The following is a 13,533-nucleotide window of genomic DNA, read 5'->3' as shown; positions in this document are numbered from 1 at the left end:
CGTTATTTAAAGCTGCAGAACTGCCAATTTTGCCACAACGACTTAACAAAATATATGGCCGATACGACTAACAAAGTTTGGCCGAAATAACTATAACCGAAACGACTTACAAAGATTGGTCAAAAACGACTAACAAAGTTTGGCCGAAACAACTATGGCCGAAACGACTAACAAAGTTTGGCCGAAACAACTATGGCCGAAACGACTAACAAAGTTTGTCCGAAATGTTAGTATTGCCGAAATATCCGCGACCGAAACGTCTTTGGGGGTTCTGTTCTAAATACTTAGTCACTGGCCGGGCAATTCAAGACTACTATTCACGACTTTAAGATCAATGCGTGGCAAAAATGCACGACACTTATGACCAAAACGACAACACAAAGTTTGGCCGAACTGGTAGTATGACCGAAACGACTCTAGTACAAAGTTTGCCCGAACTGGTTGTTGGCATGGCCGAAACGACTAACAAAGTTTGCCTAAACTGGTTGAATGGCCAAAACAACTGTGGCCGAACCTTCCCGTATGGCACTGAGATTCTGTTATCTAAACACTCATGCAGGCACTCTATGCATAATTGCGATTCATATCTCTTATTTTATACATATAAAGCTGTAAACAATATATAACCATTACGTTTTAAGTTTTAATCATGCACAACTTAGCAGAACCAGAGACATATACAGACTACTACATAACAAATGATTATATGTCTCTTTTTTTATTGGACTAGCCAATCAGGTTCGTATCAGTTGCGGATCCAGAAGGGGGGGGGGGGGGGGAGTGTAACCCCGCTTTTTTGAAGATCAATGTATTTGAATGTGGACATATGGTTGGAACCACTCTTCCTTTTTTTCTGGTTTGGGACCCCTCAATCCCCCTTGAAAACTGCTGGATCCGTCCTTGCGTATGTTTAATGTGCACTCACGCCACATTTTCCTATCATGATCTATTGTACTTATTGAATGATTTGGGGGAGGTTAACTTTCTGGCAGTAATTAAGACCCGTCACAGCCAGGGCTGAAAAACTGGGTACCATATCAAATGGTCGCATACCGATACAGTGTGTTTAAATGTCCTCATTTACGCCATAACCCATGGTGGTGCTCTTAATAAAGGAGGAAGATACAAAACATGCATAGTCTTCATGAAAAAAGAGCAAAACTAAAATACCTTTTTTACAGCAAAGTTAATGAAAAAATCTGAGAATGTTATAATAAAAACTTCGGCCCTGAAAGAATGTTGAATGATTTCTTATAATTATTTATATAATTAAAAATTGTGAAGTTTTTAGAGAAAAAATATCTAGTTAATTGAATCAAAAACTTTCTCTTTGAGAACACGCAACAAATTAACAAACAAAAAAGGGTATCCTGATCCAACTGTTTAGAAAGGTTTTATATATGAAACGCATTTAAAAAAATCCAACTACGGATTTTGAAATATTGATTTTAGAACCACCTTAAAAAATTGACAATAGTGCCCGGATGTCAACCATTAGCAACGAAAACAAGCAATATGGCGGACTCGGAAAGTATGAGTTTGGACACAAGTAACGAAGCTGGGGACGATCCCCTGATGGATCTAAATGATGAACAGCTGGACAAACTGATACAACAGAAAATGTAATATTTAACACACAAAATTGGCTATCCATATGGATCCGACCCATATATACACACCCAGCGAATAATCTTCAATAAATGAATGATCCTTTACTCTTTAGAAACGTTATGTGACATCTAAATATAGTAGACTTCGGATTCGTGCATACATGTGTATTTCCGATGTTAAAATGCCACCTCAAAATTTCCATTTTCAATGGGTATCTTCAATCTTTGTTGTGATCACAGAGTATCTCTATTTAATCGCAGGACATCTCTCTTGTAAAAATTATACAGTGGGGTCCCCGTAGTCCTATAACATATGACCTCGGGGGCATTAATTACTATTTCTATTAACTGACTTTTACTGTTCTGATATTTTTTTTTACTATCAATGTGCAATTCGCATTCAGAAAAAATAGATGAAAATATCATTATCAGTATATAAAAACGTTAAAAATTGAATAAGAATGCGAAGTCATATATTATAGGACAAGGGTCCCCGGTGTCCGTGCAGCCAGTGATATCGTGCATTAGCTGTTCTTGTCATATCAATACAGTAACACAAATCAAATCGCTCTTGTTTATTGTTTAAGCCTTCCAAAGAGATAAAAGAATAAAATTGATAAGTTTAAGAATAAAAGTTAATACACCTTATCGCTAATCCCAGCTGACCCGGCTAATTGAATTTTTGACCCATACAACAATCACTTTTCCATTGAAGCATCAGATATTTTGTATTGTGACGTCAAAATTTTACCGGACCCTGTGTCCAGTAATGGCGGACAAATAGCGATAAGATGTATTGATAACAGCATTCCCGAGATTAACCATCATGACCACATTTTGCCAATTCAATTAAAAAAAATTACATCATCAGATTGAATTAATTTTTACTCTGCATCCTTGTCAGTGTGCTTGGTTCAAACTCAGCTATATTTTGTAGTACAAAATCTTTCCATTATAAAATAAGCTATTTTTGGAAGGAATGCGCGGGATAACCGGACATTGAAGGAACTCTCAGAAAAGAGTTTCCCTAATTTTGGACACACATTACACAAAATCTAGAGGATGAAACCATACAAACAGAAGATTTTTTGAAATAAAAGTATGTTATGAATGTGTTTACACAATATTATCCAAATATTGTAATTTATCAGTTGATTAAGTGAAGTCATAAGTCTTCGGTGCACAGATACACCGGACTGCACTGTAAACACTAATGTAGTTTCTCCCTTGTACTTATATATTTAAGTGTGTAATTTTTGTTGAGCTTGCAATTTTTGTCACAAATTTATACAGCTTTTTTCCACGCACCATCAAAGATTGGAATATATACCTTACCAATATGACTGTAAAATATATATAGAAGATGCAAAGGCATACAAGAACAGCCTTGCATCTTATTTAACAGCTCGTAGTCACGCAACAAACATTTAATTTTAATTTCACACATATATATGTTTTTAATGCGCATCATATTGAATGACTAAAGAACTTGCATGATGGGTCTTATAGTGATCCTCTGCATTTCAACGATGAAAATGTAGAAAAGGGAGACATAGTGATCTTACAATCACTTATCTGTGTGTTATCATTAGTGGCATCTATTAAAATGTTCACTCTGTGGTTAAAGTTTTTGAAAATTTATTAACTTTCCTTAATTTCTACCAAACCTGGTCAGAACCTTGTTTTGATCATAAGATGCATTCACATTGGAGTATCCAGAAGTATTTTTTTTTTTGTAATCCTGTCTTTCTGTATTTAACTTATAAATCAGGGGCGTAGCTAGAAAGAAACAATGTGCAAGCAACCCACGGCGAGCGGAGCGAGGCGAAAAAATTTTGGGGCCCTTTTACGCAGAAAAATGTTGTTTTTTTGGTTTTCGGTTATAGGGCAGTTGAAAGAGGAGCTACATGTAGATAGGACTTATAAACAATTTATGAATGTAAAACTATTAATAAAGCTTCTGAATAGAGTAAGTCATGGTTAATTGAAAACATGAACTACACATTTTTCTTATACAGAATTTACTAAAAATTGTCCAAAATCTGCTCTTCGGGTCTAGGCAAAAACGAACTTCTCTATTACCTTGTCAATATTAACACTGCAACACCGATGAATATGCAGTAATGCTAGAAATGATAACCAGTAGCTGTGCATTGTTAATCGTACAACAGACGTAGTACACTGATAGATTTCCATTGTAGCACTTACGAGATGTTATAAACCTGCAACGTACGTATTCGCCATCGAGCGACCTCCCAATTGAATTCGTCAAATTACATACCAGGTCAGTTTCGTATGTCTCAGAAAATGTTGAAATTTGTTAGTTTGTTATATTTCCTACAACACGAAGCAGCAGATACGGCACAAAGAAGCGATTTTCTGATAATACCAGACGCGACTACACTCTCCAGTTCCATTATCATATGGTCTATAAACGCAAATTATAATGAGACTTTCCAATACTGTTTTGGCGTGTTTGCAGGGTGATTGGCTCTGTAGTCTGTCGAACACATCGCCGTGTTATATTTTTAACGATATCGAATGGTTCTGAAAAATGTAATGCCGATTGGTACATCTCATTCCAAACAGATAAACCGTACTCTGTAAAATGTGCTCCGAAATTACATGTCTTAGACTGAGTATAACAAATTCAAATCTTGTAAAAGCATGAAAAGATACAAGTTACTGTCCGATTTTGTCATGATATTCAATAAAACTTCTATTTTGAAACCAAATGTCGTTATTTAATGACATTTCATCAATTAAAAAAGTGACAACATATGTGTTTCCTTTAAACATTTAATTTATAAATATTTATAAATGTTTATTTTGCAATTTTATTTTGCATGCCAAATCGATGTGCACGCAACTGCGTGTTGGCGTATAGGGAGCTACGCGCCTGTAAATGTAGTTAGTTTTTCTGTCAGCCACATTTGTGTAACATTACATTCACTCTGTGGTTTAAGTTTGTTTATTTCTACCTCGGTTGTTTGAACGAATTCACCATTTCAGAATCTAATGCATTCTGGGTAATATTTTCAAAAGAGTACACCAAAACGTTGTGATTGGTTGAAAACGTTCTAAACAATAAAAATGAGCCAATGACGTAGCATTATTTTCATTTTGGTGTACAAACAAAGAGATCACCCATAGTCCTTTAGATTCTGAAAAGGCGAATTCCACCAGTCTGGGGCTACAGGGCTAGTGGTATGAATCACAATGCAGGATTAAGGAAAAATTATGAAAAAAATTGAAAAAAAGTTTTTGGCCAGTTTTAATTTAACAAATAACAATACATGTTGTTGTCAATGCTGATACATATTACCGATTAATGCACAACCCCACATATTTAATATTTTCAGGATTGAAAACCAAGTGTTACAAAATGAGACACAAATGTTTGAAAAGTATCTTAAGAAGAGTGAACCAAAAGATTCAGGAGGACCACTGGGTGGGATCGGAGCTGGGTTAACAGTGTCATCATCTAATCAAGATCTATCAAGAGGAATGAACAGAAAACGATCCAAGTCAAGGGGAGCTAATCTGGACAAATCACTTCGATTAACAACAGAGCAAAAATGTGATATAGCCCAGAAGGAATTAGATGATCTAAAGGAAGATATAGAAAAATACAGAGACAACTGTGAAAGAGTTATTGACAATTTTAGAGTAGGTGTTTTGAGTAGAGTAGCTGAGTCTTATCTTTTTGTAAGGGTACATAACGTAAAGGGATCTCACTCTTAAAAAAGTTAATCAAACCCACAGTAAATAGATACAGTTTATTTATGTCAATTTATCTGTCTGTCTCAATAAATACTTCTGCGGATTCATTTATTTTATTAGTGGGTACACATTTTTATGGATTAAAGAAGACTTAAATTTTTGTTGTTTTGCTGAAGTCTGCATATAAACCTATAGAAAATTTGTTATTAGCTGAACATCTATTTTGGTGCCAGCACATGTACAAAATCAACGAAAAACTTGTATCGAAAGAATAATTGTGAATCCACAGTACCCAATAGCTATTCATGAACTTGACATTCTTTTCTCCACTTTCAGTAGTATATAAAAAAGGCAAGTTAATAAATTCTTCATCAAGATGCAAACTTCATGTACATAAAATTGCTGTTGTACATAGATTTTAAGTTGGTAGCTAGCCTCAGATATGTTATGTTCACTGAAGTCAAACTATTTTCTTTCTTTATCTTACCTGAACGAACAAACAATATCAAATTCACTTGTTGAAACATTTCTTATGAACAAATTTTGGTAGTTTTCTTTTAATCACTGGATAAGTGGGGTAAATAAAACTTTTATGAATACTTTTATACACATTCACCAATATTGAAGACTAGAATGATTGTTTATATTAAACATGATTTGTATTATTTTCAGGCGATAATGGAAGAATGTGAATTAACACTGAGTGAAACCAAGAAAGAAAGTTATGAATTTGAAAGAGACATTTTGAAAGGAGCAGTTAATCAGAGAACAGGCAAAGTTATAGCTGAAAAAGTTTCCAGACATTTTGAAAACAAAATTCTTTCCAGGGTAAGTGACGACTGTTGGTTTTGTTGAACACACCAAGTTAACTTTCTGCATTAGTTATTTATGGTAGATATCACTATATATCATCTATTGTATATGGTGTAAGTATATAGTTTTGTTTAAACTTCTAGTTAAATTCTTTGCTCTTTAGTGAAATTAAAATACCATTTAAAATATCAAAGTTTTGGAAAATATTTCCAATTTTCAGCACTTTATCAACTTTTGATTTGTACTATTCTAAAATTGAACAGACCATTAGTTCAGATATGGTGAAGCATTATGGGAATATAAAGTGTTTATGAATGGTACAGAAGAAATTTACTTAGATTCTGAGATCACACAGTGTTATTCATGGGCACCAGGGTTATTCTGAATTGTATCTAATTATGTAAGGAATGTTAAAAAAAAATAATGTTTGATTGTAAATAGTCTGAATTGTTTTGATATTTCATTGCAGGACACATTAGTGGAAAAATTACGACTAAAGAATTCACAGTTAAAAGTACAGAAAATGAAATTAGATCTTCAGTTCAAACAGGTACAGTACATGTGTTGTTGTGAGTCTGTGGCAACAGTCTATTCATTTCAGAGTAATGATATATCAATTAGGGTTGTCAATCAAGATGTAATAATTTCTAACACAATTTTGAAGGATTTCTATTAGAAGATGTTAATGTAAAATATGATACACAGTAAAAGCATTTGTATATCATCTCTCTTAAATGTCAATTTAAATCACTTTTATTTTTTAAAATGTCCCTAAATTGAAGAAACATCATACCCATTCTCCGTCCAAGATACAATGTGTAAAATGTAAACAATAATATGTCAAAAGTCTTCAACACAGAGCCTTGGCTTTATAAGTAAAATTGAATACAGATTTAAATAACATGCATGTATTACAGGATTTGTTATAAATTTCCATTTTAGAAAGAAGAAATGGGAGAGGCATTACATGAAGTTGACTTCCAACAATTAAAGATTGAAAACGAACAGTATTTAGAAAAAATTGATGAGAAAAATACAGAACTCATGGATCTAAAACTAAAAGCCAGTAAATCTTTACAAGTATTAAATTCATATAAAGTAAGTCATCAATTTAATCATTTTTTTATTTAAAATAAACATTTATAAAAGATATGAGTATATTAGGTAAACAATTATATAAGACTGCTTACTCATTTTCTATGAGTCCAGAGGGTGTTTCTTGGGTACAATTTCAACAAGGGTGATGGTCCTCAAATTAGATGTAGCAGAGAAACAAGTATATATTTTTATTTTCCAAGGCCATGTTTGTTGATGATGTCATTGCGTTTTCAGTCTCCTCAGATGAAGAAAAACCTCAGTTGAGTTGCTGGAGATGGAAAATTATCAGACAGAGGGATGAAGGCAAAATTTAAGAAAAAAGCAATTAAGGTGGCTCTCAGGTTAAATTTTATTTTAATATAGGATTTCGTTATATTTTTCTACGAATGAACTTTATCATTTACTCAATAGAAAAATAAAATAAAAAGATGTGGTCACCATTTATTTACGCTCACAATCTGCCTTCGAAAGAAGCATACATTTTTGTAAAGTTACTTTTTTTCTGTTGAACTAAAAGGAGAAAAAAAGGTAATATGGAAATAAAAAAAACACTAAATTACAGAAATCACTCAAATTTTACAAAAGTTGAGTTTCAATACAGCTTATTTGAAAATGATAATAAAAAATATGGATCACTGATGAGTTAAAAAAAGATTTTTAATTTTAATGCCAAGTAATAGCATTTTTGCATCAAAGGGAGATAATTTGGAGCTTTTTCAATGATATATATATATATTCATTTTAAAAGTCATCTGGGGCAAACACAAATTGTTAATTTTGAATGATTTTTGTTCCATATGATAAAAAAAAAGTAACATATATATATTAAAAGTAATAAATAAAATTTATAATGAAAAATAACTATTTTTTTTTCCAAAATTATTATATCCTTGAGCCTCCTTAAACAAAATCTGTTCTAGTAAATTATAAATTAAGAGAGTTTTGTTTCTACATTTTCTCATTTTAAAATTATTACCATGATGCATCTATGAACTATATATTTGTAAATTTATTTTAGTAAGGAAATGATATGTGACAGAGCTGATAAAGGGAAGTAATTAGAATTCATTATCATAACTTAATTTGTATTTCAAGATATATATACATATATGCACTTGCATAGATGTAACTTGAATGATGGCTTTTAAAGTTGAAATAAATTTATCATTCATGTGTTTTTAATTTGATCTTTTCAGAAAAAGCTACATACACTGACAATGGAATCTGAAAGATTGAAATCGGAAATATCATCACGGAATGAACTATTGACAAAGATAGATGCTGAAACTACAGTGGTAGAAGATGTATGAACAAATCTTAATCCATTGCTTATAATATGATTACAATAAAATCTTCTATATCTATTGGTATATATCAATGTGACAGCAACCAAAAAATTAAGAACAATAATAGGCATGCATCTTTACATTGAGTAAAACTCAAAATTGCCTTGAGTCTGAAAACATTGTGAATACATGTAACAGATTTACTATAAATAGCACCAGATATATAAATGCAAAAATATAAGATGTCATTGATTGACACCTAGATTCCTCAAGCTAATGTTTTCTATACAACAATGAAAGTATTGAAAGGTTGGCTGATAATATCTATCTTTTATATTGATATAAAGAAAAAGTAAAATTTTATCAAAAAGTTATACATACCGGTACAGACAACATACAATACAATACAAATAATATTTACTGGAAAGGACACATTGTTGTTGAGCCTTCAACTTAAGTTGAAAAAGTGAGACATAGCGATCCTACATTCCGTTGGCGGCGGCCACATATATTCACTCCGTGCAGGGTTTCCCCTGGGTCAATTATTTTTTTCGCCACCTCTTTCGCCAGAAAAATATATTTTTCGCCACTTTATTATTTTAATCGCCAAGTAACACACATTTATTTTTCTTTTAAAAATTTTCTTTTTTTTAGCCCCCCTCCCCCTAAATAAGAAGTTGTTTTACAACAAAACGAAGCATCTTATCACTTGGAATTGATCCCTCGTGTAAGGTGCAGTCATTACATTGAAGGGTTACTTTCATGCCAACCTTTTGAATAGATTTCTTCATAACGACAGTTTTCTTTTCTAGACCATCGTAAATAAGTAAAACTATATGCTTGAAACACATGTCACTGAAACGACTTTGAAGTACCCACTCAAATCAATGATCTATATGAAAGTTAAATGATAAAGTTTTGAATCAGAGACCTTTCTTGCTTTTAAACATTTTTCATCATAACAACAATTTCTTTTCTGAACTATTATTAAAGAAGGTGAGGAAGCGTACAAATTTTGCCTCAAACACGTGCGTCGCAAAGTGGTTAATAAATCTCTTTTGTGACATGTGACAGAAGCCATTTAATCATATCATTTTGTCATATTATACACTCAACACTTTTATTAATTAGTCCTTTGATGTCATAGCTATGAATGCAATCAGCTGATTATTGATTTTCTCTCAAAGGCTTAACGAGTTCAAGGTGAATTCCGAGTATTGTCTGATTGGTAAAATCAGAGAAACCCTGAAAAAAAGTAAATAAACAAGATGGCTGAAAATAAATCGTTATATATATTTCTTTCGCCAAATTCTTTCGCCAATGACGAATTTTAATCGCCATAATTATTATTTTTTCGCAAATTGCGAAAATGGCGACCGCCAGCGGAAACCCTGACTCCGTGGTTAAAGTTTTTGAAATTTTAATAATTTTCTTGAACTATCCTGGATTTCTGCCAAACTTTGACAGACGCTTGTTTATGTTCATAAGATAGTATCCAGAAGAAAATTTAAAATAAGATAAAATTCCATTTTTTTTGTATTTTACTTATAAATGGACTTAGTTTTTCTTCCAGTTTAACATTACATAAAAGTTGAATGATAAAGGGAGATAATTTATTAAACATGGTAATGATAAAAATATATGATATATATTTTAATAGGAACGAGCCAAAGCTGAGAAAATAAACCGTAAACTTCGACAACAATTGACAGATTTCCGAGTACCTGATGTCATGGATTATGTCACAGAAAAAGCTGATCTTTATGAAATCCAGAGAAAAGTCAAAAATTGGGAAAGAAAAGTTGAAATTGCAGAGGTAACATCTTAAAAATTTTTTTTAAATGTTTTACTGGTCTGTGCCTCTGTCCGTTCATTCGTCCCTCCGTCTGTCTCGCTTCAGATTAAAGTTTTTGGTTGAGGTAGTTTTTGATGAAGTTGAAGTCCAATCAACTTGAAACATAGTAATCTTTGATATGATCTTTCTAATTTTAATGCCAAGTTAGAGTATTTACCCCATTTTCATTGTCCACTGAACATAGAAAATGATAGAGCGGATGGGGCATCAGTGTTCTTGGTACACATTCTTGTTTTCTTCCAAAAAAAAAATCCACAATTTTACCTAAATTATCAGTGAAATGCTGTAAATGTCTAGCTGTTTGATCAATTAATTAATGCCAAATTATTTGTTTTTTCTATTTAACCCAGTATATATGTTACAGAGTAATAACTCAAATAAAATCGGCTGCCAGCCCACAATGGTTTTGCTATATACTACTTTAGACTATTTTTAATTCTTATGTTCAAAGAAGATCTTTATTTTCCAGATGGCACTTAAAACACATAAAAAGATGTGGACCAAAATGCAGATTGGGAGTGAGATGGCCAATCAACAATGGAGAATGATGGAACAGGGGGTCATGTGATAACAATGGAGAACAAAGTCATGTGATAAAAACAAAGTTCCAAGTCATGTGATATCAATGAAAACAGTACATTCACAAGTGTTGATGGATGAGTGCTGTAATTTTCAGTATATAAAGAGAAATATTTGTATAAATGAAAATAAAAAAAACATGAGTAAAAGATAGGATAAATTAATCATTCTTTCCTGAATTTGTAATTACAGTTCTGAATTAATTTATTATAAATGCCTATAAGGGTACCTATGCTATACAGGAATCTACTGAAGTGCTTTTTCACTGTTTTATTGTCAAAATATATGGAAAATGTTTCCATTTCAGACATCCTATTACTAATGTAAGTGTTGAATGTGTTCTTCAATGATGCACGAGTACATGAGTAAGAATTAACATTGGTAAAAAAAAATATTTCTTAATGTTTTGGTGTACATTTTTGAAAATATATCCATGAGTTAGTGGTAAATTGAAAGTAATAAACAGTAAAAATATTCTTCCTTTTGATCTAAAAAAAAATATCATTTTATTAATGAGAATGTCTTTAGACAGAGACACATTCCTGTATTCTTATATTTTATGAGCATTTTTATGCATGTTGTCTGTGATAGCATACTGTACATATACATTTGTTATGTAAATAAAATATGTAATATCTATTAGTCTGTGTTAAATTTACTGCCTCTATATTGTATAATATAATGAAGTTTTGTCAGATTTGTGTAATGTTCAGAAAAAAAATGGTTTATTTGATTGATTGTTGGATGCTAAATGTCCAGTTGCAAGTATTACAGGACTATTTATGGTTTGACATGAGTTTTTGAATAAACTGTATGATAAGAAATTGTCTGGGATGATCTGCTTTAAAATTCATTTGATAGATAACATCTTAACATTTAGTGCTTAATTGTGGTTGATGAGCACTTGCTTAAAAGTTCCAAACAGCTTTTCTTTTTTTTTTTTTTTTAATATTTAAGATTAAATGATTGGTGCTTAATGCCTCTTTCACTACTATTGTGCTATTTGGTGGTGGTAACTTTTTATTTGTGGATGAACTGGAATGCCCTGAGAGAACAGAGAACCACCCACCTTCCTTAGGAAAACTAAGATTGAGGTCAAATGCAACTGCCCAGTACAATTTTCGAACTCACAACCTCATCTTAACTTATACTGATATAGCATTCTATAATCAATGACAGACATGTGACAGACATAACCTGGCGTATAAAATTATAATCCTGGTACTTTTGATAACTATGTGACCAACTGTAATATTGTCTACTGGTCATAATAAACAATATTGGTACAGCTTTCTTTAACCAATGACACACATTTGACAGACTAATGTTGTCTAATAATTCTTATATGATTTTCAAATTGATAAATACATGTACTTGAATTGGATTGGTCAATTAGAACTTTTCTCTAAGTTTACACTTCGATAAACCATGTTTCTGAAACTACTTTCTTAATCTTTTCATGGTTGACACAAGCTTGCAGGGATCCCAGGATATTTCGGCAAATAGAGATTAAAAAACAAATGCATTACAGTTGTGTCTATTTAAGTGCATATATGACCATGAATAAATACACTTAAGCTACGAAAAGCTTATTCAGTTTGTGAGTTAATCATCCCGGTTTACACATCAATAACCTCTAGAAAAAATTTGTAAGGGTTCCGCGGAACCCAGTGTCTCGCCTACTTTTGCTGAAAATCACAGGCTCAACAGAAATGAGGGAAAAAATCAATAAAAATATTCCTCTTGATACTATCTTTTGATTGTAAGGAGCTTCTGTCCAAGTTTTGTAAAAATCCAGGATAGTTACTTTATGAATCTAATAAATGTTTTAAAAACTTTAACTGCAAATGGTATGTAATGTTAACTGAAAGAAAAACTAAGTCCATTTATAAGTAAAATACAGATACACAGGTACAAAATATTAACAAAATTTCCTTCTAGATACTAGCTTTTGGTCATAAACAAGCTTCTGTCCAAGTTTGGTACAAATTAAAAATAGTATCAGAAAGTTATTATTTTTTTGAAAATTTAACCACAGAGTGAATATAATGTTTCAGTCAGAAAAACTAAGTCCATTTATAACAGGGTATTAAATAATCCTAGAATTATTATTTAATTGGAATTTAACAATATCTTTATGACACTTTTATAAGTAAAAAACGGAAATAATGGAATTTTATTTTTACAAAATTAACTTCTGCATACTATCTTATGATCATAAACAAGCTTCTGTCCACGTTTGGTAGTAATCCAGTACAGTTTAAGAAAGTTATTAAAATTTCAAAAACTTTAACCACAGAGTGAATATTTGTAAACGCCGCCGACGACGACGACGGAATGTAGGATCGCTTAGTCTCGCTTTTTCGACAAAAGTCGAAGGTTCGACAAAAATGAATTTAATTCTATACTGGTCATTAATATCAGTACACTTTTCTATAACCAGTGACAGACGTGAACAACTGTAATATTATCCACTGGTCACAATAAACAATACTATAAAGCTTTCTTTAAACAATGGAAGTCATTTGATCGACTGTAATATTGTCCACTAGTCATAATAAATAATATA

General features: G+C 31.9%; 1 protein-coding gene across 1 annotated transcript; it reads left to right on the top strand.

Moving 5' to 3' along the window:
- Positions 1-1,446: 1,446 nt before the first annotated feature.
- LOC134722089 (coiled-coil domain-containing protein 113-like) lies at positions 1,447-11,606 on the top strand. Its single transcript, XM_063585558.1, has 8 exons — positions 1,447-1,622; positions 4,973-5,279; positions 6,006-6,161; positions 6,616-6,696; positions 7,089-7,244; positions 8,441-8,548; positions 10,191-10,346; positions 10,855-11,606. Exons 1-8 carry the CDS (start codon positions 1,516-1,518, stop codon positions 10,951-10,953), a joined length of 1,170 nt encoding a protein of 389 aa, XP_063441628.1. The 5' UTR covers positions 1,447-1,515; the 3' UTR covers positions 10,954-11,606.
- The last annotated feature ends 1,927 nt before the right edge of the window (positions 11,607-13,533 follow it).

Source organism: Mytilus trossulus, chromosome 6, assembly GCF_036588685.1.
Source record: "Mytilus trossulus isolate FHL-02 chromosome 6, PNRI_Mtr1.1.1.hap1, whole genome shotgun sequence".
Taxonomy (NCBI): domain Eukaryota; kingdom Metazoa; phylum Mollusca; class Bivalvia; order Mytilida; family Mytilidae; genus Mytilus; species Mytilus trossulus.
Note: the sequence above shows the minus strand (reverse complement) of the source record. Positions and strands in the feature narration are given on the sequence as shown.